Source organism: Strix aluco, chromosome W (assembly GCF_031877795.1).
Source record: "Strix aluco isolate bStrAlu1 chromosome W, bStrAlu1.hap1, whole genome shotgun sequence".
NCBI lineage: Eukaryota > Metazoa > Chordata > Aves > Strigiformes > Strigidae > Strix > Strix aluco.
Genome location: NC_133970.1, coordinates 1049452 through 1076849, shown reverse-complemented (window position 1 = coordinate 1076849; position 27398 = coordinate 1049452). Strand labels below are relative to the sequence as shown.

Here is a 27398-nt window from a genome sequence, read left to right as displayed (position 1 = left end):
AAGTAGCAAGAAAGCTGCTGGTGCAGCACCACGGGGGTGCCCATGGCACGACCCGGGCACCCCCTGCAGAAGGAGCCATGCCCTGGGCAGGCCGGGATTTCGACACGATGCTGCGATGCTGCTGCACCATCGCCCCGTTTCCCCGCAGCGGGGCGTGTCCTAGGCCCCCCCGGGAGCATCTCACGCTGCGTTTCTGATGAGGTCAGCGGTGAGATGTGATGACATACGCAGCTGTTACTGGTCCCGCTGGCTCCACGACAGGCTGCGGTGCCAGAGGTTACAAGCCTGGGAGGGGGGATGCCCCCTGAGGTGACAGTGGCCCTGGCCCAAGCCCCCGCTGACTGCTCTGACAGCAGCGTTGCTAATGTAAAAAATTATCGTTTTTATTCCTGGAGGAGATGAGGATTTTGACGTGGTAGAGGTGGAGGAGCTCCCATCTCTGGAGCACTCCCTGTGCAAGAGGCGAGTGGTGCCACGGGCTGGGGGGCTCAGCAGGGGACTCGCTCTTCCCCTCCTCACCCTGCTCTTGGTCTCCTTTTTCTTCCTTTATTTCTCGTCCCTTCCTGTCCCCACATTGTCCTGTCACGGGTGGCACCACCTCTTACCACAGCATTTGTGCAGAGGAAGCAGAGACCCTGGGCTGGCAGCAGCTGTCTCCTGAGACCCGGTGAAAGGCGTTTGACTAATTATTCCAAGTCATCTTGCTATTTTAGCTCTTCCTCCAGCCGTCCTCGCTAACTCCATTCCCCTTTGTCACCTCCGAGCACGCGTCCCAGTGCCGCATACGCTGCAAGAGCTCAGCCCGCCTCGCAGGGATGCACAAACCTGGTGTGATTAATCTTCCTCCAAGGTCGGCTGCTCCCACCAGCCCCGGGTTGAAGCTCCTGGGAGACTCCTGCTCCTCCACCTTCTTGCACAAGAGTCCTTCACCCTCATCCTCTGGACATCACCTGGTGAAAGGACCGTAATAGGGCAATTAGTGGACAATCCAACTCCTGCTGGTACAAAGAGATGGCATCTGTGATGAAGAGGTTTCTTTAATTGCTAATTGAAGAGTTGAAAGACACCTTGGAATGAGTTTGGGTCAAACCCCACATGTGGGCACCGGCTGTGCAGGAGTAAGAGCCTGAACCCCCCATCAATGCTCCGGGTAATTCCCTTCTAGGGAGAAAAAAAAAAACCCTTCCAGGCGCACACACACGCACACACAGAGCCACTTTTCATTATTTTGTGTCACTCATTTCTCATTTGTTGCTATGCATATTGTGCCATTATAACAGGAAATTACATTTGCATCTTGTGTGGCACAAGCATGTTGTGAATATCATAAAAACACATATGGTCATAAATGGTTTAAAAAAAAGGCGATAAAACTGACATTTAGAAAACAGCTTTTGAAAAGAGAAAACATGTTCATAGAGCTTTTGTACATCTCTTCTATGTGAAAAATTCTGTGCTCTCATTTTAGAAGCTTTTTCGGCAAACTTCTTAATTTTTTTCTACGTATTAGTTTCAATGTTTTAGAAATTTTACTTTGCATTTTGAGCTTGAACATTCTAAAATCTCACAGAAGAAATCTGAATGAGTCCACCGAGTCTTTCCTAACTGTGTGTTGAAAGCAGAGTTCCCGTCTTCCATGTGCGTGCCCAGCGTGTGACTGATTTTGCTCAGGGGTCCATAGATTTGATCCCAGTATTAAGTGAGACTCTTTAATTTTGAATAATTTTGCAGTATAGTTGGATGAAACTATAATACTTTTGTGTGCTCTATGTCTTTGTGTGCTTAGAAATAGGGTTTCGGCCATTTAGACATGGGCAGGTTCATCGTGGAAGTTGGGTTTGAGCTGAACTTCCCTGAATTCAGCTGGTACCTGGCTGTGGAGCTGGGGGAGGGTTGATTCACATCGGCATCATGGAACAACAGAAGTTTTGTATGTTATAAGATCTTAATTTTAAATAAGAAAAAAAAAATAGCTAACTAGGAAGAGATTTTCATTACAGGTCAGAGGTCCTGACTTAAAACGCAGTTTCAGCCAAGAAAGGAGCATACAGAAAAACTGTCCTTTCCAAATACATTCACTCATTTTTTAGCTATCTCATCGTAGTCCCTGACTCGTGTTGGGGTTAACCACCCGGCGAGGCCGCGCCGGGGCCGCTCCCCGGGCGATGGCGCAGTGCCAAGCGGGGCTGCATCTCCCCCGTGGGCTTGGGGTTGCAATGTCCAGGTACATAATCATTTCCTGGGAGTTGTTTTTGCCCTCAGTCAGCTGCGGCTCTTGGTCCAACTTAGTGTCTGAGGGAAGATTTCTGCTAGTCATTGCTCTGTGCTCACAGCAGGGAATTCATTCTAATTTTCCAGGGCTGTAAACTGCAAACCTTTTATCTGTAGCCTTTAACACGATCTGTGACAAGCAGATCCGATGTTAGCATGCTATGCTATAAATCCTCCTGAAATGTTCCTTTACACAGAAATTATGGGACTGATTCATGATCCAAATACGGATTTTCAGTGTGGGTCTTGCCAAGTCGCCATCGCTACCTTCTGCTTGAAATGATCATGAGAACTGTCTACCAAGCAAACGAGCTCTGCATCAGAGGAGGAGGAAGTCTTACAAGCAGCACCAAATCTCCTGTTTTTCTAACCAGTCATCGGAGAGGATTTCACTACCATGCAGCTGTGTACTTTCCTGGCAAACTCTCTGCGTGAAGATATTCAGAGAAGCCTGGATTTGCATACCGTTCAATGCAAAGAAGTTTAATTTGCCTGTTTTCTATAGGGCTTGTGCACGCTGGAAGCGGGCACCTGTCCTTCACGTGTCGCCTCCCCGCGGGACCCTCCGTCCCCTGTGCTGGTGCAGGGTTGGGTGCCATCCCCACCTCGTCCCCGCCGTGTCCCCGCGCTGGCCCCGCTCAGGGATTCCCGTTGCGCTCCCAGGTTTAGCACGTGAGGGCTGCGTAACATTCAGCCCCGCGCCTTTGGCAGCCGTTCCCAGCCGGTGGATTTTTTCCAGGAGCAAAAAGCGCTGCTGCGGGCGGCCATGGGAGCCGGGAAGGGCCACGCTCTCTGCAGCGGGGGGAAACCTGAGCTGGGAAACTGCGAGCCTGCCTCCCCCCCGGGGAGCGCTCCCCACACCAGCCCACCTTCGCTGCCTCCTGCCTTGCTTTAATGACACCACCAAACACTAATTAACATCCCCTCCGTGGTTGGGCTTCGCTGTCCACGTCCTGCGTGCGGACAAACCGGGCCGGCTCTTTCCCGTCTCCCGTGTGCTTGCCCGGCGTGTGACTGAGTTTGTTCAGGGGTCTGTAGATTTGATCCCAGTTTTAAGTGAGACTCTTTAATTTTGAATAATTTTGCAGTACAGCTGGATGAAACTATAATATTCTTGTGTGCTCTATAATATCTTTGTGTGCTCTATAATATCTTTGTGTGCTTAGAAATAGGCTTTCGGCCATTTAGACATGGGCAGGTTCATCGTGGAAGTTGGGTTTGAGCTGAACTTCCCTGAATTCAGCCAGTACCTGGCTGTGGAGCTGGGGGAGGGTTGGTCCACATTGGCATCATTTTATACCAGAGTTTGATGCCAGGGCTGCGGCGCTGATTTACGCCAGCCGCGGATCTGACCTTTCTCCGGCTCCATTCGCTTTATTTCCACAAGCTCCTCAGCCGGCGCGAGGAGTTTCTGCTGTTTCGCTTCGGTTTTAATCTGAGCCATTCCAAGTTCTCACTCAATGCCCCGCGTCGCTCCCCTCCTGCTTTCGGAATTACCAGGAAAAGGTGAACACCTCTGTTGTGGTTTCCCCCTCCGTCTGCAAGCCCTGGCAGGGCCGCGCAGCCGGGGTGAAGGCTACTAGCCCCCCGTGTCCCTGGCCAGGCCCCCAGTCCCTCCCCGCTGAGCATCTGGCCTGCTGCTGTGCTGCTGGCGGCACAGACAGACACAGCAAAGGCGGGGAGTCGGCAGTTGGGTTTGTGACTCCGCAGCCAGGCACCGACTGACAAAGTTGTGACTTGCAGAAGCACAAGGTAATAGAAGAAAGAAATTTCCCTCCCCGTGCCAGCTGCCTGTTTATCGGCGGCTCCCAGCCCGGTGTAATTCTTCCCCCTAGTTTTCAGTAATGGAATAGTTGACATTAAAGCAAGTCCCTTCTGCTGTTGCAGAGCCTCCCGCCTCGGCGAAGCCCCCTCGCCCCACACGCCCTCACAGCGCTGTGTTTAATTTATCGGGGTGAAACCGAGCTGGCGAAGGGCCCCGGGGAGGAGGAGGATGGAGGCTGGGGTCGAGGCCGGCCGGTGGGGAGGCCTCCTCTGCCTGACGTGGCACAGTTGTCCTCCACAGCTACATGCAAACCATGGACTTCTCTGTGACTCATTTCTTCATCTGCTGAATGGAGGCAATTGTTGCAATTCCATAAAGCAAATAAAATCAGCGAACACCCACTAATCTGCCTCCGCCCCGTCTCCCACGCAGCGCCTCCCGGCCCTCTCCTTCCCCTGCGGTACGGCTCAGCGCTGACACCCTCCATCCCTGCAACCTTCCCGAAAGCCCAGCACCCTGCCACAGCCCCGTCCTGCCAGACCCCCGGACAGGGCTGCAGGGAGCAGCGGGAGGAGGAGGAGGAGGAGGAAGACTTCAGAGCTTGGGCAGGAGCCCCAGGGGAAAACACAGGGTCAGCACTGCTCTAGAAAACAAAAAGGACTTGCAATATGTGAATTGGATGTAAAGGCAGAACTGCACCGCTTTTAACCTCCCACAGCAAAACTAATATTCTAAAATTTCTAATATTTCTAATCTTTCTAGGAGGTGCCGCTCGGAGCCGGCAAGGTCAGCCGTGCCTCCCTCTCTTCTGACGCGGTCTCCACCACTACATCCTTTCCACAGTTCAGTCTGATTTCTGATTCCACATTCTCTTTTAATATGAATATGAACATTTTGTACTTCCTGAATTTAGATAGGTGTCATATTTGTTGCTGAGCACCCGTAATTTTTGGAAGAGTGTTTGTACTGAAAATGGAAACCTGTCATTTCCCTGCAACTCCCTTCTACATTTAATTACATCAGCTATTGTATCTGAATGTTTCACATCTCCTCTGTTAAATTATGATAATGTTGCTGAGATTAAAACTAACATGCATATCAAAAATTCTATAACCGTATACAATTTTCCCCATTCTTTTTAAAATTTCAGCAGGCACTGAGCTCTCAATGGAGTTGTACCTTCAATCATAATAAACCATCAAAAATAGGTGAACGGTACAGAAAGTTGAATATTAAGTCCCTGTTTTAACAAATCACCTTTATTCACCCTCTCCCGAGAAATCTAGGAGCTGGAAGCAGTGATATTTTGGAGGCAAAAGTATAGTATTTGAAAACTAGCAGAGGGAGAAAGAGCAAGACCTGTGGCCAGGTGTGTTCCCCCACTGACCCAGCCCAGAGGCAGGCACTGCCCCTGCCCACGCAGCCCTGCCACAGACACTAACGGGTTAAAAACAAATAAACAGGCAAATTCAAACGCTTCGGAGCCTCTCAGGGAGGAGTTTCTATCATATCATTTCTATCAATTTACCAAAGCTGACACGTGACCCGTGATATTTTTTCCTGAAGCATGTTTTATGAAGACCTGAATATTGCTCACTCTGGTATGTACGCTTTGAAAATGAGGTATAAAAAAAGTACCAATCTTAATCATACGTTATCTCCAGTGAACACATGATCTGTATTTCCAGGGAGCCGAGGTTTATTACAAATCATTTCAAGGTTCATAGGGAGCCTGTCCTTGCTCTTATTGATCATTTGTCTTTCAGTCATCCCCTGATTAAAAAAAAAAAAGGCTCTGCCTGTGCAAAGTAGTGTTTCCTCATGCGACAGGAAGTTTCTGCGTTAAAGAGCTAATTATTGATCAGGAGAATAAGAGCTTGGCCCTTGGCCTGGGCCCAGCAGCAGGGCAGGGGCCAGTCCCACAGGTCCAGGGCCACGAGCTGGAGCCGACCCGCCGGTAGCTACAGCCGTGGTGTGGCTTCGGGCGCCAGCACCCCGCAGGGGTGATTGATCCCAGGTTCTCTATCAGAATAAAAATCACCTTCAAAAGCGTAATCCCTGCTTCTGCAGAAAACTGAGGGCAGTGCCCTTCTGCTCTGCCTGTGCGCAGGGGGTGGCAGAGGCAGGTCTGCAGCTCAGGGCCAGCTCAGAGCAAGCAGCCTGAGCCATCTTCCGTGGAAAAAAAATCAGATTAAATACAGCACTGCTTTCCTGTTCTGTCCTGTGGTCTCTATTGACACAACCTGGCAACATTCAGCTGCCAGTCAGGGAAAATGTCCGTGAATATTTGCGCACACCGTTCCCGAGCACAAACTCGAAACTATGAATTTCCAGAAAACTCGTGAAACTCTTTCATAAAAGAAGAAATTCACAGTTCCAGCGAGATGCTGGCTGCATGAGTCATATGGTGGCGTTTCTATTTCCTGATGGGGTGCTTTATGTAATCCTCCGGCTCAGCACGGGTTTGGAGCCGCGTCCTTGCTTCGCACACTTGCTCTCTGCCCTGCCCGTGGGCCGGGCTGCGGGGGGGCTCGGCGAGGCGGGGGCCTTCCCTTCGCACCCCCCGCTTGTCAGCTGCAAGGGCTCTGCCCAAATGCAATTGGTAGAACTTCACAGATCGAGGGCGTTTCACCTTGCCAGTATTTTCTAGAACCGAGGACTGATTTCCGAGGGCAGCTACCCCACTGTGGGGATGTCCGGACCCAGCCCCGAGTCCCCCCCCACCGCACAGAGTTCCCTTTCTCAGCACTTCCCAGTCTCTCTGGAAACCCTGGATTTGGCAGAAATTTTTGTAGAACTAGGCTTTGCCACAAAAAAACCCAGAAAGTCTCTTTCTGCTCCGGCTGAGGAAGGCCTGGCAGAGCGGGTGGCCCCGGGGACGCTCTGCGGGCATGGGGTGAACTCAGCTCCTGACCCGTTTCCCATCAAGAAGAAGAGGAAATTCCACCGAAACCAGTTCTCTTTGAGTTTTTCTCTGCTGTGCCACAAAGCTGAATCTGTCTCCCTGACACTAATAAAGCAGAAATCTCCAGCCACCATCCCCACTTCACCCTCAGTTTTCTTTAAGAATTTAAAATTAACACTGTATGACTAAATCCAGCCCTGGGCCTAAAGCCAGACGTGCAGCAAGACACTTGCGTGCAAAGCCCCGCGCTGAAGAACGGGCCTGAAATCCAGCAGCAGCATCTTCCCAGAGAGTCAAGAGAATTAAGAGATTACCGGCAAGGTAGCGGCGTTGGCAAGATTTGCATCGGGCGTAAGGTAATCAAAGAGCAGGGGCTGTGGTTAAGGAAGCGACGGGTCCACCTCCACCAGCGGAGCCGGGAGGGATTTACGGCCCTTGCCAGATGTCAGAGGGAGCCGTGGGGTTAGAGGGGGGTGACGTGGCGGGCTGGGGGGAGCTGCTCTGCTGGAAGGACTTGCTGTGTGCAGAGCAGAAAAGTAACAAACCAGAGCAGGAGCGAGGGCTTGGTTTGAGCCCGAGGACACAGCTGTGTCCCTTGGAAGGAATAGAGGCGTTCGTCCTGTCGGGTATTAATAGAAGTTTTCTGTTTTAAATAACAAGCACAGTAATCAACTTAGGTAACCAAACTGATTCTGGTTTGTTTTTCAAATGCCCTGGAAATTGGATCTAAAAACAAAGATCCAGCGAGGAAGATGAATCATCTGATCAACAAATAAAGCTTTAACCCGCATGTGTGCTGGAGGCTCGTGCTCACCGCAGCCCTCCAGCCACGTGCAGCCCACCCCGGCATCCCAAACCCTGGTCGTGCTGCAGGCCAAGAGTGCTTTTGGGTGTTTTTTCTGTTCTCACTGAGGCAGAAACAAGATGTTAGTGGGGCTGGACGGCGGTGCAGGAAACCCTCGGGAGGGACACTGAGCCCAGGTCTTCTTCCGTTTCTCTGAGCTTGGGACCAGGAGGGATTTAAAAGATTTTTTTTTGCCAAGAACTTCGAATATTAGCGTAATACAGCAGATCACTATGTAATAATAGTGGCGTAAATATTTATTAAAATACAAAATTAATCAAGAACACTGTGCTTTAAAAAAAAAAACAGTGGCCACACCTGGAAGGCACCGCAGCAGCAGCTGGCCAGGTGGCACGTGGGTGACTGGAGAGGACCCAGCTCTGCAGAAACACGCAGGGCTTGGCCAGAAATTCAGGGTGGCAAGCTCCCTGGCTGAGGCACAGGCTTAGGGCTTGACCCTTCCTTTGCCCAAGCTTTGCTGGGTGTAAAACCCAGCACGTGAGGGTTGTGATGAGCCGTGGCTGAGCCAGGGGAAGACCCCCAGGAGCCTCCCTGCGGTTCAGGGAACCATGAATACAATGAGGATTTCTGCAGAGGTAACGTCTAGGCAGGATGAAGGTCACTAAAGCACCCCAGGGGAAGGGGATGTTAGGATGGAAGTCTCCTCTGTGTCCTCCTCTGCCGTGGGCTCGCAGCAGTCGGGCGCTACCGACACAAGTAAAAGAGGCAGAGCCCTGTCCCTGCTGCACAGACACATCCATTTTTAAAAACGGGCCTTCTGTGCTCTTTTTTTTTTTTTCAGCTGTGTCTCTCCAAACTAAGTGAAAGATGTTCTCAGCTTAGTGGGATTAAAAAACAAAGTACGGTAGAAGTATTCTGGCAGTCAAGGCGGCGTTTAACTAAAATTGTCTGCCACAGGCACATCTGAAATTAAGTTAGGATTTAATGGCAAACAAAAACAGCAAATGGATCTGAAAAAAACCCCACCCAACCACCCCAAAACCCATCATTTTTCTAGTGTTGCAAATGGATTGCAAGAGAAGCAGGTCCCCACGGCCACATGGTAGCGCGCAGTGCAGCCATGCGGGGCGGGCAGATGCGGCCGAGGCTGGGAACTCTCCCTTCCAACGCGAGGAGAGGCGGCCTGACCGTGGGCAGGAGGAGGCTGGAGATATGCTGCTCAAAAGCTGCTACTTGGCTGTTTGCATGCCAGTGCTGTCCGCTCATTAAGTTACTGGTAGCTTTTGCTGCTGCTCATAAGCAAAACTCTCTCGATTGCTGTTCCAGAATTTGAAATTGGAATCAGAGAAACAGAAATGGGATGAAAATGAGATGAGAAAAAAAAGAGAGAGAAATGGTGCTTTGGAAGCCTGTTCAAGCCTATAATCTCCTGTGATGTTTGTACTGAGAGAATAAATTCATGCTCCGTTCCAGGCGTGGGGAGGGAAACATCCCTGTGCCAGGCTCTCGGCCGTGCCCCCCCAGCCCGGGCAGGGCTGGACACGGAGCTGAGACCCCTGGGAAAGCCGGGGGTACCTGCTGGGTGGGAGCAGGAGCCTCCCTTCCCGGAGAGCAAAACCCAGGCCAGCAGCACACGCTTGGTGCAGAGCTACAACCCATTTATACCTCCCCAGAAAGCCAGCTTAGATGCTGGGAATTAGCTTTCAATAAAAGCAAAAACCCCTGTGATTTATTATTCATTCTGAAACCGAAGTTCGTTTGGTTGATCAAAATTATACCAATATTGTGCATCACTGGAAAACTGTGCCGTTCTCTGCAGCTCAGGGCAGGCGATTGCCAAGCCCCCGGCGCTGAGGCGCCCACCGAGGAGACGCGGAGCCGGGCTGCCCGCCCGAGCCGAAGGAGCAGGGCTCTGCCCTTCCACCGCCCGCTCCCCGAGCGACCGGGGGCTGTTTTCACTGCTCTTTCCACAAAGCACGCTTGTGAAAAGGCAGAGGATAACGCTCTTCCATGTGAAAATCCAACGGGATGGGAAGCGCTTCCTCGGTGCATGGGAAAGTGATGCCTTTAGAGGGAAGCATCCCTAGACGTGAAGAAAGTGTTCAGACAGTTAATGTGATACTTGTGGAAGATTATAATGTTTTCATTGAGGGACCACGAATTCCTGTTGTGTTTTGTTTTGTTCTTTTCCAGGGAAATATTGTTTTTATATGGTGTCTCAGGAACTTCTCCGGGACATCTGCACCATTGTACTTTTCCAGTTATCCACCAAAGGCCCTTTTATTTTTTTAAGCACAGTAAGAAAATACTTAATCAGACGCATGCTGACAGACAGATTTGCTTTATCTTCATCGGGAAAACCCAGTGGAAGCAGCGTTCCCTGGGCCGGCCGGGGCTCGGGGAGGGGACGGAAGCGGAGGGCGCGGAGGCTCCGTCCTGGGCTGATGCTAACAATGCTCTTTCAGAGCCTCATAATGAACCCATTGAGAACATGGAGTTATTTGGAAAAATCCCGAACTGTGAGAAATATGCGCATGTTGCAGTTGAGTCACAAGTTGGCACAAGTGACACCAGCACATATTTTTTTTTTAAGTGTACTTTTCTTTTACAGATTCAGAGACAAGGGACCATTATCATCCTTTAATTTAATCTCAGCCCCAGAATAGCTGCATCCAGCACAGTCCTGCTGCTGAGCTAGAGGAGCTCTTTCAGAAGGATATCTGTCTTGATTTTAAGACTTGAAGGGACAGGCTTTCTATTATAGTTCTTGCGAGATGCTTCCAATGGCCAAATTTTCATCCCTGTTGAAAATTTGTACCAAAACCTGCTTATCTCTAGCCTGAAATTATTTGGCTGCAGCTTCTACCGTGGAAGCACCACATGCTACCTTCCTGCCTGCAGGACTGAGAGATCCATTGCAATCTATTCTTTGGCAGATATGTTAAAGCCTCTGCTTTCTCATACCTTTTCCTGTCCTCTTCGTTAAATTAACACATTTTCCTTATGAAATTTAGCTGTGACTATGCAGGGTTTGCAGAAGGGCTTGTGTGTCTCAAAGCTGGTCTGGTTTTTGTCAACTGTACAAGACACTACCTAACCCTTGAACCTTTCCTTGGCTGTGTGATGTCCAATGCCTTGGTCAAATTGCATTTTTACTAGAAAAAATGGTTTCTTTCCAAAGGATGTGAAACCACACCAGTTTTTGAGCACTAGTCATAAAAAGAAGCAAAGAAAAAGGAATACAGTTTTGCTTTTTTTCTCCATGTCTGTATCTTATTCTTTTTTAATATTCAGCCCTGTGGCCAAATAGACCCTTGGGATAAGTGCACCAACATCTTGCCCTCCGCAGGGCAGCACAGGATCAGACCCACCTTCTCCGTGACAGACACAGTCCCCTCGTGCCGACGCCGTGGCCGAGGAGGTCCAGGATTTCCCAAGCAGAGCCTGGGAATACTTCTATTACTGAAACCCAAGCTCTGTAAAAAATCAATTTTCTTGTACCCACCTGAACACTGTCAACAATTACTATCTGCTAATATCAGGCTGCCTCGTATGAGCTCTACATGGAGAAAAGGAGTAGGTGCACTGTAATTATTATAGAGGGAGTTTGATTGCACCTGCAGGACTTACTGAGATTATAGCAGCACCTTCACTGTTTGACCATTTTCAGGGGGTCAGAATTCCTTTACCTGGCAGCACAAGCTGTGTCCCCAGGTGTCCCCTCACCACCCGCGCCCTCGGGTCTGGTCTCAGAAGAATTAAATCCTGCCCTTGCTCCCCCCCCAACCACAGATGTGTCCATCTGGACCAGACAGGAGGAAAAAAGGCTTTACCCAAAGCACCCACAGGCACTGGGTGCCCCAGGGGTCCTGCACCCCCCTGCTCCCCGGCTCCGGGGCTGGGGCACCCCCCGCCCCTCATCTCCAGGCATCGTTGGTGGGGGCTGGCAGCTCCCCTCCATGAGGACACCAGCAAGGACGCCATCCCAAACTCCACAGAAAAGTTCCTTTTTACATTTTACTTTCTTTAAAGGAAATTTGGGAGGTACCAACGTGGCGAATTCCCTCTCGACGTGCCTCTGCCCTCTCGGTCTGCTTCGCAGGCCGGGCGTCGAGCAGAGAAACCTCCACTTTCCCCTCAAGCATCTAAATTTGCTGCTTTCCGGCTGCGGAGAAGCGCTCGGCGAGCGTGGGGAGCGCGTGCTGCAGGGCGGTGGTGACCTGCCAATGCATTGTTGTGGAAGTGCTGATCGGATCAGGCACAGATGGGCGACACAGAGCTGTCATAATCAGCCTGGATTTGAAAATGTTATAATTGGGATGGTAAACAAGTTCACAAGGACCCTATTGAGGCAAGGGATTGCCATGGTAACAGACCAGAAAAGTCTGGGAACGAGGAAGGGATCGATAAGTGGGGGCAGCGATGGGGAAGGTGCGGTGGGTGCTCTGGGGGATGCTCCCACGGGGCAAGTCCCTCCTTGCTGGGTGCCGGGGCCACGGGCTCTGCCCCCTGCGTGCCACCCAACCTGCTCGCCTGGCCCCGCTCTCCGCAGAGACACCCTTGATCCCAGCATCCTTGGGCTAAGCACGTGGGTATGACGTCCCTGGGGGTTCAGCCTGCAGAGCGTGTTGGGTGTCTTCTGCTCTTTGACCACCCATGGGAAAATTGCATTTTTGCAGCAGGGTCCTTTGCCACGAGCTACCGGGCTCCGTTTTCCAGGTCTGAGCAGGACTTGAGCTCTCTGGCACATCTTCCCACCTGGGGATGGCGTGGAGAGTGAACATCTCCCCGCCTGAGCTGTTTCCCAGAGTTTTAGGGCAAGAAGTTGGACGTGAAGATGCAAGAAGGAGAGTAAAAAGCTCCATAATACTAAGCTTAGCAACTTATTTACTCCAAAAAGAGTATTTTTTTAAAACCTTATTTTGTTAATCAGCTATTTGTCTTTAATAGGGTCATACTTTTCATTCCAAGGCGAATGCAGCAATTTTCCTCACTATAGTAAAACAATAAAATTAGTTTATAGGCAAAAAGAAATGTTAAGGGCCCAGTGGCACTGAAACCCTATTAATAAATCTTTTTTAAGTGGCAGGCTTGAGTAAATGGACAGAAGGAGGAGCTGCACATCTTCAGGTAATCAGGAACTGAGTTGGGTAATCAGTCTGTTGAGCTGGGGTAGACTTCTGTGAAGACTTGGTCTTTCTTTTATGGCTAAAATATAATAGTGTTTTGTTCTCTGGGGTTACTTTAGACAGCAAAGGTACGGTTCAAAATACCCTTATTTTGAAAACGACCTGTAAAAAAAGAAAGGGAAGAAGGTGCTTTTGGGGTAAGAGACTCCAGTGAGGTGGTTCCATGAGGTATTCAAGCTGCGTATCTGCCTGATGCAAGTCCGCTCCGCTGGCAGAGACGTGTGTCACAGCCAGGAGCGCCTGGGCCAGGAGGAAAGAGCCTCCTTATTGTTCTCATCAGGCGAAATAAATAAATAAGCAAGGCAGGTATCGCACTGACAATAAAGTCTTTGCTGCAGAGGGTAGCAGTGACAAGGAATTCCATAATTTATCAGAACTGCAATATGATATATGGCTACTTCATGCACTAAAGGGTCATTGAAATGGAGCTGGAGAGAAAACCAACTTTTTACAGGTATTTTGTCCAGTCATGGAGTTAAATACATCCTTGATGGCACTTGTGCTACCCCCGTGGAATATTGCCCCATTATCTGACCTTTTTTTAAAGCAAATTTAATTATTACGTCAAAAGTTTAATTATAGTAATAACGAGAAAATAGCAGCAACAAAGAAGGAGAAGGAGGATGTGAATCTGAGTGAATTCCTGACTGGAAAAAAGTTTTAGGAACTGCTTGAAACCTTCAAGAAGTGTCTAAATACTGCATTTATTTGGGTGACGCGGCACAAAAGGACTCCCAGGCACGCTCTGCCTTTGCTCCCTTGCTGGAACTACACTAGAGCTAATGGGCGCTCCCAGATTCCTTACCCTCTGGGATAAGATGCCTCCCAGGACTTACACAGCTTATCTGGGAAGAGGCCCTTGAAATACATCTGCATTCATCCTGGAAAGAAATGAATTTGAATTCGGAATGGTTAGACTTTTCCAAAAGTGGAGAGCGAACACATATGGGCACATTGTTATTTAGCAAAAGACTGCAAGCCCAGATTTTTCCATCGCTATCATAACTGCACGGCAGCACTATTTATCATTTTTCCAGTTGCTGCATTCTGTTCCAATCACAATGAATTGCTGGGAAGGATCTTTGATAATAACTAGCCACTAAGACCTAGGAGACTTCATTTATTATGGCATAATATACACATTACCTAACTTGTGTTGGACCATATGGAGAGCTCTCTGTTGAATTTGGCGTAGTTACTGGGGTGAAACAAGGATGAATTTTGTTCCTCATCCTCTTCAATTATGCCATAGATTGGATCATGCAGCAAACTCCAACAGATCATCTGGGCATAGCAATCAGCCCCGAGGACCACATCACTGATTTAGTCTGTGCCAATAAACACAGCGCGCCGCGCGAAAACACGGAGGGGAGCGCGAGCGGCGCCGACCAGCACCGGTCCCTGGAGCAAATCAATAGGGCTTAGCACTTACCTAAAGCCCAGGTCTCCTCTGCAAATGGGAACAGTCTTTTCAGTCTGTCACTTGAAGGCAGAAAAAGGCTTTGGGAAGATCATGCTCGTCTCTGAGCTTAGAGGGAAGACGGGTGATAAGATCAAAACTTATGTAAACCAAGGTCAGTTCAATCGCTGCGCCTGAAACTGCAGGGAATTGAGCTGCAAAGCTCAGCTCTGCAGGGATAAAGCCTTTGATGGCATAACGTGCGGGGTAAATAAGCTGTACGATTATCCCATCCCCGCCGCTATGCATATGCATGCTCTCGTGTGCATTCTCTCATTTCCCTATAAATATGTGTGTGTGCATATAGATATACCCACATACATGTACATGTACGTGGTGGGATCCAGGGAAAAATTGTACAGAAGCCCCGTTTCTTTCGGACCTTACAGTTTGCCATCACCAACCCGGGAAGGTAAGAAACCCCATCTTGCCTGCTACCCGTGGAGAAGATTTTTTTCCAAGCGGCGTTGGGATGCCCAGCACCACCCCGAAGCACTCAGCAGCCTCCAGGATTGAACCGTAATGGTCCCAGTGCCTGGATGCTGCGTGCCACATTTACATCCGAATTGCTGTGCCTGTATTTAACTCTATCCCAAAATCTCCCTGATAAATAGACTCTATTTAACTAAAATCCCCTTTTTGGTATAGAAGGACTAATAGAACATGACATTTATTATTCAAAAGAGGTGGCAAACGAATCAAGACATTGATTCAATGTGAATAGGCAGAATATGATCCCCTGCTCCTGCCTCGGTGCCGCTCTCTCGCTCAGACATAAATAATAGAACGGTTCCCATTCCCATTCCATTATTGCTAATAATGAGTTATGGGTAAAGCCTACCATGTCCCTCGAAAAAGGCAAGATATAGCTATGCTTATGGTTGATTATTAGAGGATAAAATAAAAAGATTGATGCCCAAAAAAAAGTCTAATTAGTGTTAGTCTATTGGAGAGGAAGCTGAGCATGCTGCTCTAGCACTGCCAAATGAAATTAAGGCCCAATTATTGATAAATGAAGAGTGGTTTGTGCTGGAGTCTGGCCTGGAGTCGAGGAAATACATCTGTCATTTGGCCTGCACAGAAGTCATTCATGTGTGACATAGCATCCTGTGCATTTATCATGCATCTGTAGATTTTTGTTTTAATTCAGTTAGCTGTCTAACTAGATTCGGTGCTGGATGCCTCGCGTGTAGTCAGAATTTGGACTGACAGATGCAATTCAAGTCTGAAATGGTGTGTGACACGACTAGCTATCCTGCATATTAATTATTATTGAAACCATTGTGGCCAAAGCCTATACACTAATGGTCTATTTTGTTATCTGCTTTTGTGGCTTTTGCATTTAACAATTGCCTGGTGGCTGCAGGGCAGGTAAGAGACAAACCAGATCAATGGCCCATTGTTGTTAAGCGCCCTTACTATTACCACAAAAATTGGAGGCGGAGGTGTTTGAAACGATGCAATGAAAGTCCCTCATTTCACCATTCTGTAAAGCCTACAAATTCTATAAATGAGATAAGTGGAGTCAGGAGCCGAGCCGTGGGATACACTTTTCATACAACTTAAATTGGTGAAATAGTTTATTAATTCCATTGTCAAATGCAAATGGAAAACAAACATTTGTTAAGATGATAAAATTGCGGCGCCAGCGCGATTGTTCTGACGCCAGTTCGGTGCAGTCAGCTGTGAGGCTTATTTATCCTGTCGCACTAAAGTTTGATTTAAAGTTCATGTAATTTCATCATCATATTGTGGGGAGAATTGAAAATAAATGTCACCTTCAAGCAGAGAGAGCTAATGGAGTTTTTTCAGAAGTTCTGAGAAAACATTTTGCAAGGGGGTGGCTGAGGACACCTCGGCCCCGACCACCTTGGGGTGTGTTTTTTCCTTTCCCATTTTGTTCCCTTTCCCTGACCACGTGGCGCCGGTACCCTTACAAAACCTGGTCGCACGCTCTTTTTTCCCTCGCTCCTGTTCGCGTGGACTAAGCCACTGTGGCTTAAATGTGCTCAGCCTTATCCCAGGGGACAAGGGGAGCTTTGCTGTGCGTTGCACCTTCACTGACCTCCCAAGGGCAAGGCGCAAGATCCCCAGCCGCTCCCCTGTGAAAGGTTGGCCAGCGTCTCCCCAAGGGAGGGGCGACTTTCAGGAAGATTTCTGCAAAGTCCTCCCCGCGAGGCTCGGCAGCATCGGTGGGACAGCGCCTGCAAGCCCAGCAGAGCAACCGAGCACAGCGCTGAGCCACCACACAGCGTGGCTGCTCCGAGCCTTCCTCCCCTCCACTGACACTGGACACGCACGTTCGGGCTGCACAAACACTCATGGCCAAAGCCATTGGCTTTGGAGGTGCCAAAATACCTCCTGAGGATCTGAGGGAACTGGGGGGGTTTAGTGTGGAGAAGAGGAGGCTGAGGGGAGACCTCATGGCCCTCTCCAACTCCCTGAAAGGAGGGTGCAGAGAGGGGGGATGAGTCTCTTGAGCCAAGGAACCAGCGCCAGGCCAAGAGGGAATGTCCTCAAGCTGCGCCAGGGCAGGGTCAGACTGGCTCTTAGGAAGGATTTCTTTGCAGAAGGGGTTGTTGGGCGTTGGAATGGGCTGCCCAGGGCAGGGGGGGAGTCCCCATCCCTGGAGGGGTTGAAGAGTCGGGTTGACCCAGCACTGAGGGATCTGGTGGAGTTGAGAACGGTCAGTGTGAGGTTCATGGTTGGACTGGAGGAGCTTCAAGGGCTTTTCCAACCTGGATGATTCTGTGATTCTGTGATCTGGGGCTTGGGGGCTGATCTGCTCGGCACCGCGACACGTGGGGACGACTCCTTTAAAAGTAAATCTTCTTGTCAGGCACCTGATACATGGTTGGAAACTAGGCTGCTCACTGTCACAGGTGTCAATGTTTAGCTGTTCCTGAAGGACCGGGTGAGAGCTTCACCGCGTCTTTTAATACCCAAACATTTTTGGAAATCTGCCCCAATTCTAAGTAGGACAGAAAATGTCTTATAACCTGAAAGAGCTGTAAACCATTTCTGTAGACAAGGAGCAAAGTTTCCAAAGGCACCATGTGATTCCTATTCCTCAGTCCTCTTTAATCGAGGCTGTGGCTTGGCTCCCAGCTTGTCCACGCTCACCACTGACAGGGCTCTGCTCTGGCACCGGCCACGGCTCCCACGGAGAAACCCTGGGCATGGGGCACCCAAACCACCCTGCAACCATCAGGGACATTTGGTCTGGGAGCAGGTCTGCCAGCAGAGATCAGTCCAAAGGTGATGAAGCCCCTAAATCTCCTTTCAATACTTAAAGGGAGCTTATAAGCAAGACAGGGACAGACTTTTTAGTCCTTGACAGGACAAGAGGTGATGATTTTAAACTAAAAGAAGGGTGATTCAGACTAGCTATGAGGAAGAAATTTTTTACAATGAGGGTTGCCCAGAGAGGTGGTAGATGCCCCCTCCCTGGAAGGGTTCAAGGCCAGGTTGGACGGGGCTCTGAGCAACCTGATCCAGTGGAAGGTGTCCCTGCCCGTGGCAGGGGGTTGGACTAGATGGCCTTTAAAGGTCCCTCCCAACACAAACCAGTCTGTGATTCTATGATAAATCCTTCTCACTGCGGAATGAGGTGCTCAGTGGGGGGACTGTGGTGGGCTGCATCCATCAGGATGCTTGGATTTCCCTCCAGTTTGGCGCTACAGCACATAAACCTTTCACTTCCCTTCAAAATAATCCCATTCATTCTTCACAGTTAAGACTCTTGCAAATGAGATACTAATAGAATTTGCTACCTTGGATTTACAACATTTCAATCTGTATTAAAGACACTGAAAACTCAAAAAAAAATCCTTTCTGGAACATGTTTCTCCTTGTGACGTTTATCTGGACTCCTCTGAAATGGAGATCATGTCACTAGCTGCTATTTTATGTATACTTCACAAACCGAGCAATACTGTGCCTCCAATATAGGCTAAATTTCAAATATTAAAAATAACAATGAAATATAATTCCACTTACTCATCCTAACTCGATTTGGGGCCGCCAACACAAGCCGGCTGCCATATGGAGATTTGTTAGCCACTTCTGCTCGGCGAAGCAGCCTTTCAGTGGGGCGGGAGGCGGTGGACGGGCAGCAGCCCCCCTGGAGCCAGCTCCTTGGTCACCTCCTGCGGCCACCCCACTGTGGGTCTTTATCAATTTTTGTCATTATCTTGTGCTTTGGCACAGCACCGGCCACCTTTTTGGACACTGTTGGTGCTGAGGGTGCTCGCCCCAGAGGTGCTCAGTGAAGGGCGGGCTGTGGTCTCGCTGATGGAGGGGTGCCGGGGGTGCGGAGCAGCAGCACAGGGGGCAGAGCGTGTGCCATGGGAGAGGAGCAGAGCTGAGAGAAGGTCCGAGCCCGCCGCGCCTCCACCTCCCCAGGGCACCCTTTGGCATCCCCTCGGAGGAACGCAACCCTCCAACATTTGGAGACGCAGGGGCTGCGCCCACGCCAAGCACCCGGCTCTGATCCAGCCCCGATGGCTGGAGGGCTCAGCTCCGTGTTTGACACCCGGGTGATGCAAGGACCGAGCAGCACCCAGCCTGACGCTGCAGATGAGCCCAGCTAACCTTGCTTGTCCCCTCTGTGCTGTTCCACCTGCGCTGTGACCCTGTAACTTTCACAGAAAAGCAATTTTTGCTGCCAACAACAGTTTCATGTTTACAAAAGAATATGCAAAGCAGCACTAAGTAGAGAATGACATTTTCTCCCTCACAAAGAGACAGATTTCCTTGCGCTCGCTTTATGCATAACTCTATCTACATCGCGTCACTCGCACCGAGCGGCGGGGCTGGTTCGGCGCAGCCAAGAAGGGTGCTGTCACCCGCCTGGATTCCCCACCCCCTGAGGTGGTCTTCCCACGGGAGGACACTGGTGTGGACCCAGCAGCACGTGGACATACTTCAGGTCCTCCCACAGAGCCCTAAAGCTGCGTCTGGGCTGCGAGTATCATCCCAGCGGTGTTCGCGGATCCAACGTACTGGGCTTCCCCCACGGGACCCACCCATGGGCTCCTCACCCCTGGGCAAGGCGAGAACGAGGGACTTGAAAATAAGGTCGCAGATAGTTAAACTGGATGATTGGAGGAGGTTGCAGAGAGGGGGGATGAGTCTCTTGAGCCAAGGAACCAGCGCCAGGCCAAGAGGGAATGGCCTCAAGCTGCGCCAGGGCAGGGTCAGACTGGCTCTTAGGAAGGATTTCTTTGCAGAAGGGGTTGTTGGGCGTTGGAATGGGCTGCCCAGGGCAGGGGGGGAGTCCCCATCCCTGGAGGGGTTGAAGAGTCGGGTTGACCCAGCGCTGAGGGATCTGGTGGAGTTGGGAATGGTCAGGGTGAGGTTCATGGTTGGACTGGAGGAGCTTCAAGGGCTTTTCCAACTGAGATGATTCTGGGATTCTGTGACTGACCAGCATGGCCCTGCCCCGGTGCGCCCAAGCAAAGGCACCTCTGGCCTCCGGGCTGAAGGTGAAGTCTCGCATCACCAAGCACATGTGAGGGGAACTTCACGCCCAGTTTGGTAAGGATTTTTTCAAAAAAAAAGTTCCTAAATCTGGTAAGGGCTCAGTGCTTCCCCAGTCAAGAGTTGGGGTTCATCCATGATGCCAGGAGGAGGAGGAGAAGCTGCCACATCCGAGAGACTAGAGAGCAGCTCCTCACCAAGGGCTGGAAGGGCAAAGGAAATGCCTCACCAGCACACGGAGGAAGGTGCCTTGGCATCTGGGAAGGGTTGTCTGCTTTCCACGCTGTATTTATATAGTGCTTATAATGTGTTGATAAGTCCATAGGCACAGCCTCGCTGGCTGCTTCGCAGGCGGCACGTGGAACCGTGATGTCACTTCCATTTCCTTCCCACTTCTGATTACAGAAACTGGTCAGGTTGATTTGCATAATTAAAATCCACGTGGGTTATCAGTACTCTGCTGAGAGTTCTATCCTTGCTCAGTTTTCATCCCAGATTTATTTAAGCACCCCGGTTTTATCCTACAGGGAATCAAATTTATTTGGGGCTTCCCCTTGCTGGCACAGACACATGTTTTAGAGCACGGACGGACGCACTGTGCTTTCACCAGAGCTGCAGAAAAAGCTTTATTACACAAATCAAGCTGGAAAGCCTCCTTTGCTGTGCTGGCAGAAATGCAAAGTTCACCTTTTAGTAGACTGGCTCCTTTCTTTTTTTTTTTTCTTTCTTTTTTTAGACCTCTTTTGGGCGCAGCACCGTGCGCTTAGTGACACCACGCACGTGCAGGGAAGGGAAGGGCAGGTCAAGGGAGGGTCCCGCTGCAGGGTCACCCCTCCGTGCACCTGGACCCACCACCCTCACCCATCCGCGGCCGGCAGAGCCTCTCCCGGAGGTTTGCAGAGGGACCTACGGGGTGGAGAAGTGGCCGAAAGGCAATGGCAGTTGGCTACCAAACTGCCTGACCTGCTTTAGAAATCCCAGGTTTTATATTCACAGCTTCAGCCTTTAATTTGGCCTGTTGGGATGAAAATGCAGCTCTGTGTGTTAAGGAGGCGGCTGCCACGGCACGGCCGAGCTGTCTTTCAAAGAGACCCAGTACACAACATGGAATCAAAAAGAGGAAAATGTTTTTTTCTTTAACAAAAGGCACATCAATAAAATTTTTACTTAAAAAAGCAAAAAAAAAAAAAGAGGAAAATGTTTTTTTCTTTAAAAAAAAGTCACATCAATAAAATTTTTACTTTAAAAAAAATAAGAACACAACAACCCACTCAAGGAAAATAAACCCAGGAAAGCTGAACTACAGAGACACAACAATAGCTGCAGGGCTGAGACCTTGTAAAGAAAGCTTGTGCCCGGAGTAGGGTTTTACAGTGAGTTCTAAACCACTTTAAAATGTCAAGTTTGGTTTTTGACGTGGTTACGTTTACCCCATAAAAATAAAGTGATTTGAAGACCCTTTGGGGCCCTGGAACAGCTCCCGCTCTTGCTATATAGACTGTGCTTCACATGTTGGTTTAAGCTGCTTATTGCCTTTTATGATACTCTGGTTATTAGGTTAGATCAGCAGCACTTCCATTAAAACCCTCTATTGATCATATGCAATACCTGAATGGTCGGTAGCTTTTATGTGAGGAGAATAAATGATATACTTGTTTCTAACCGTTAAACTATAGGGTTATCAAGGGACTGAATAACTGCCCTTAATATAGCAATTATTTTTGCAGGTACAGTACTTGGTAATGTTTAAGCATAATTACCTAGTAATCTGGTATTTACTACGTAACTGCAAAGTGTAATATTTGCACCTTGTAAAATAAAACAAGCATTTAAACATATTTAATACTTTCTGGCTTTCCTTTGTGTCTCTGCCTGCGTTTTCCCCTACAATGGGCAGGTTTCCTTTCCCCCACACCCCCGGGACTGGGGCGAGGCAGAGCGATGGGGGGGGGAGAGGCTGCCATCCCACCCCGCTGCCGGCTGTGCCGCGTGGAAACCCGGCTGCTGCTCGGAGGTGCTACCCCCTCGCCGGCATCCCCCGGCAGAAAGGAGGATTTGGAGATTTCCATCCCCTGGCTCCCTCCGCAGCGGGCAGGGGAAGGCTGGAGCTCCCTTCTGCCGAGGGATGCTAAACTGCCGCGCGCTGTAATGTGTTATGACATAGATCAGCTGTTGTTTTCCAGTCTCAAAGGAAACCTTGTGGAATCTCATTCCTTTGACTGTATTAAATTATCTGCAAATGTTGTCCTTTAAACACAAACTCAAGGCCCTTTCGCTGGAACATTAAACATGGATCGCGGGAGCGGCGAAATCTCTTTAAAGCTATTGTTTCTTCGGATATTTGGTTTACCTTTACTTTTATAACAAAGTAAATTAATAAATGAAGGGTTAGGAGAATTGTTACTATAGCAATCCCCATGGTAACATAAAAAATGCCACAAACACTCATCTTCAGACTACAGCTCCTGGGAGAGCACAACTCAGACTAAAACGCAGGGAATGGCTCTTCATCTCAGCAGCCCCAAATTTAGCAAAATTTCAGTGGTCTTTCAAATTCCACTCAGGAAAAGTTAACGCTCCCAAATAAAGCAGAATATCTTGAATCTCCGCAGATCTTGGACTAAAAAAAAAAGACTCTTTTCTTACAAAATCCTGGTGAGCACATTGCTTTCAAAAGTGTTTCAGATTTGAAACCAGCTTTGCAAAGGGGATGCTGCTTTTCCTGGTGAGGGACCCGTGTTGTCCTCAGGTCCTCTGGCACCCGGGGGGACACTCCACGAGGTTTGCACAACCCCGCTGTTGTGAAAGAGCCCAGCAAACATCAGCACAAGGTATTGCACTCGTGTTGGCACTGCACTCACATTTTTCCTCAATCTCCTCATGTCTCTGCAAAATGAGAAGATACTGGAGCGGTTCAACTCTTACCAAAGGTCGCCCTTCAAAAGGTGGAGGAACCAGCTAAAACAGGGACAAAGTTTTGACCACAGGATGAAATAAAAAGACACCTGTTGAAAGAGTACTCAGGCTAAAAATTAATTAAAAGAGTTATCATGGGTTAAATCCTGGTATTTTCCACTAAAAAGAATGTTCCTGCTTTAGGAGAACTGCCCAGTGAACTAAATACCATCAGCCTGAGCAGATGGAGCAATGGTTTTGCATCTCTGCTTGTCCTGCCGTGGCTTTCACGTGCTGCTCTGCAAAGAGGGAGGCTCCAAACTGGGTGCTGGCAAGAGCAAACTCATTTCAACAGAGCTCAGCAAACTTCGTGCTCCTTTAAACCCGCACTGGACGACTATTTCTGAAGCAGCCGAGCAGTTAAAACTCCACCAGGCACTTTTAACTGAGATTCTGCAGATTCTTATGTCAGCCTGCATTTCCCAGAGCTGAGAGCCAGCCTGGCAGCTGCTTTTGGGGGCGATGTGGGAAATCCTGGAGCGAGCGACCCCGAAGTGAGGGGCTGAACCCAGGGCCAGGTTAACGACACCCTTCGGGGCTCCCTCGCTCTGCGCAAACCTCTCCAGAGCTGTGTTTGCCAAGCTCTGGTTTGTCTCCCAGGTGCATGGCACAGCCCTTTAAGGATAAAACCCTGGTATTTCTGACAACAGGGTGTATTTTTAGGTTTTTCCAGCAAACTGTGACAGATTCAGCCAGCACAGAGGCAGGGGAGGGCAGGGAGAAGCATCCTTTTACACTGAAAAAATGTTAGAAAAGTCCAAGGTTTTGCTCCCCATGTCCCAGGAGCACTCGGGTGCTCCCCAAAGGTGAAGCTCCCCAAAAAGATCAGCAAAACTGACTTTTCATGCAGCACCCCCCAGTTTTCCCTGCGGAGAAGCTGAGGCCCTTCAATAGGGATTTGAACTTTCAGAGCCAGGCTATGAAAATGCGTTTCTGTTCCTCCACACAGGGAGAAAACACACGGTGCTCCCAGTTTACACGGGCTAATTTTTAAAGTAACACGCTGCTGGAGAGCTGCTATTTCAGCCCAGATGAAATGATGTGGAGGTTAAACGTCGCTAGTCGTACTGTACTACAGCAAGGTGGAAGTGGCAAATTAAAAGAATAAAATGAGCACTGGTGACTCCGCACCCAGAAACAAAGAGGAATGCAACAGGGTGAGGGCGAGGGCTTTCTCTGCAGCTCTGCAATTGAAGTGTTCAAAGAGCAAAGCGAAGAGCGAGCTGCAAGGGTCAGATCTGGATAACAGCCACATTCTGTGTCTCAGCATCCGTTCGGGGATAAATTTGGCTCCTAATCAGGGCTGACAATTAGGCCGTGCAGTTAATATTTTTACAGCTGTTTTATTAATAACACATACAGAGCATCCAGCCAGGATTTGTTGGAGACACCTCAGGAAAATGAATGATGTAAATAACAGATGGATGCAGAATATTCTTACAAACAGGCATAAAGATATTCCCATCTTGTTTAGAAGGAATTTAAATAGACAGATTGTAGATAAACAGGCAAACCGAAGAGAGGAGAGAGTGGGAATGGGAATTGATAAACCGCAAAGGCGCCTGGGAAGCCCGTGGAGCGCTCGGCATCTCGGCGTCCGCAGGGATGAGGACGTGCCCGCCTGGAGCAGCCTGGCCAGGGGCAGGGCGGGCAGCACGAAGATGGGGTCCCGTGGATGCACCCCCAGCCCCAAGCTGGCCCCTCAAACCTCCACACACGCGTCTGCACCCATGGGTGCTGCCTGCACCCCACCAGCAGCACCCTCCCATCATCCCCGGACTGTGCTGCACAGCCACAGCCTGCGGTCCTCAGGTCTCCTCCGCCTAAATCAACCGTGTTTGCTGTCACTCTGGGGCAAGAATAGAATTTAAAGCATTTTTTGCTTTCCAGACTTTTCAAACGCTTTCTTTAGCCGTGTTTTACACCGTGGTTTTACCACAGCGGAGCAGGCTGCAGTCGGGGTCTGCAACCCTGGGGACATCTGTGCCCAGCCGGCACAGCACGGCACAATCACGGGCCCAACACCCCGGCCGGGCTCACTGTCAAAGCCAGGATCCTCCTCATGGGGGAAATGTTGCCAAAAGAGAGAAATCTGGGTTGTGCAGTGCCTTGCCTGCGCGTCGCCATACCCGGCCAGCCTGGGTTGGCTTTTGCAGGGAGATGTCACCCCCAGCCCCCAGCCTGGAAATGGTTATCAACATCCTTGCAATGATTTTGCCTTTAAATCTGAATTCCACTATTACAAGGGTTTACTGCTCCGAATCTTTTTGAATTTTTGCACACAGCAATAAGAAGGGAGAAGGGGATTGTGGATATAAAGTAGTGAAGCTTTTGAAGCTTTGACAAGGTGCCTCACTAGAGGCTGTCTCAGGCAGTGCCCAGTGAAGGGTGATGGACTCAGTGCTGTAACAGCCATTTATAGGGACCATCAAATCCACAGGCAAAATAGATATCTCAATCACTTCTTTTAGAATAACTATAAATTCTGAAGCTTCACGGCAGAGACATATCACTCAATGATCAGTCATTAAAACAGATTAAAAATAATTTCTCTCCTTGGAGTTTTGCGTAGCGACACTGCCTAACTGCTTCCAGCACCTCGCAGGGCTCCGGTCCACGGGGAAAAATGTTGTCACCCAAATGCTCGTAGCGAGCACGGAAGCAGCTGGCCTGGGTAGAAACAAGTCTTTTATATAAACAGATGTGTAGTGTGTGTGTGTGTGTGTATGGGTATAGGTATCTGCACAGATTCAGTGCGTTTGTAAACCTGTATGTACTAAGATATATATGTGGTAAACGTGGCAAGAAGCAAGCACGGGTGGGGAGGAAGCGCAGGGGCATGTCAGGGACAGGGGTGAGCCAGGGAAGGACTATATCTCTCCCCCTTGGCCTTTGCAGCTGAAATAAAGGTCCCTGAGGAGGGAGGGCATCTTGGAGGGGAGTGACCTCCAACAAAACCACCCCAGGTCTGCTGCTCCAGCTTTCACTTGATTAGCTAACACTGTCGCTGCCGCCAACCTTGACCCAACAGGAGCGATTTTTCAGCAAAAACCCACGTGAAGCACAGTCAGACTCACGTCTGCCGCTCCCCTCTCTGGCAAGGAAGGGAATTGGGTGCAGGCTTGGAGTCCAGCACACGCCTAAGTGCTGTGCCGAGCTGTGGCTTTGATTAGTGCGTTTCTTGGGGCAAACAGCTGCCAAATATTGTTTGTACAATATGAGATGATAAACATCGCTGGTGCCTGATACACTGATGCTTTGTGCAGAAATGGTAAAACAAAATCATTTGGCACCAGTAGCCAGTGAATCACGCGGATTTGCAGTTGGATTTGTATGTTGGGATTTTCTCTGGGGCTTTGCAAGCAGACCCAGGGGTTAACAGCCGTAACCGACCGCCGTCGCTGAAACCCCAGTTATCCGCTGTTATCCAAGTTATCTGCTGCATCATGCGGGCTGAAGGGCACAAAACGTCAGTGATGGCCAGAGGTGGCCAGTGGTGCTGGGAAGGTCATGGCCATCTCGTGGGGCTGCGGGTGGCTTTGAAGGGACCGTTGGCCGGGCTGAGCCTGGGGTGAGGCCACACTGTGGCCCCGTCGCTGGCCGGACCCGCTGTGTGTGCCCCGGAGACGGGACCTGCGCAGCGTGGGCACTGTGGAACAGGTTCTCCAGAGGTTTGTCACCTCCTCAGAGCTGATGGAGGACAAGTGTCCTCCTGTTCTGCTGAGAATGCAGAAAAGAGGAACATGTCTTGGGAGAAAAAACTCCATGACCTTATTCCTGGTTTTTGCCAATAAGAATGAGGCATAGATAAATATTCCTAGTGGCTATCACCTCTGTCTGGTGAACTGGGAGCTGAAAATGCTGCAACAATTTTTGAGAAATGAGATGAATGAAACCTGGAAGATGCTCCCAGAGCCATTAAGTCCTGGCCCCAGTAATTATATCAACATATGTCCCATCATAATGCTTGTCAAGAGCCATCTTCAAGTCGATAGACTTTTTTCCCTGTTGCTGCTTTCAAAAGGCTTTTGCAAAGACCCAACTGGTGTAACGGTTCGGAAATTTCTTCTAGTTTTCAGGCTAAGTTTATTCAGAGTCATTTATTGTTGTGCCAATATTTTCTTTTCATTTAACCATACCTTTCCTTCCACAACATTTCCCCCTGACACATTTACAGGCATACTCCCTCACCTAGTTTTCTCTCAGGAGAGAGGTTTTCCCCTCCCCTGCCCAGCCTGGCTGGGCTTTGCTGCCCATTCCTCTCTCGCTTCACCTTTCCAGGCTGGCGTGCAGGGACACTGCGGTGCCTCTCTCCTCTGCAGCAAGGGCAGCATCGCCTGGTTCCTTGAGTTTTCTCCCAGGTCTTTGCAAGGCAGAGCATTTTCTCAGAGACTCAGCCTCTGGAGCCCTGGGATTAGATGAGAATTTCCGCTCTTATCTCTGGATAAAGGAAGTTTCCAGCCCTTGGCTTGCAAGGAGAGGCTGGAAAGCCTGCCTCGCTGTCCTTAACAACAGGTAAACAACCACTGCATGAGCTCAGCTCTGAAAAATACTGCTCTGAGTTTGGG

The 27398-nt window shown here is 49.6% G+C and overlaps 1 protein-coding gene across 1 annotated transcript in view; it reads right to left on the bottom strand.

Annotated features, from left to right (window-relative positions):
* Window positions 1-315: 315 nt before the first annotated feature.
* LOC141917851 (uncharacterized) overlaps window positions 316-27398 on the bottom strand; it is a 119213-nt gene continuing 92130 nt past the window's right edge. Inside the window, exon 6 of the mRNA XM_074811437.1 lies at window positions 316-950. Coding sequence (XP_074667538.1) covers window positions 835-950 — 116 coding nt within the window. The 3' untranslated portion in view covers window positions 316-834. The remainder of the gene's footprint in view (window positions 951-27398) is intronic.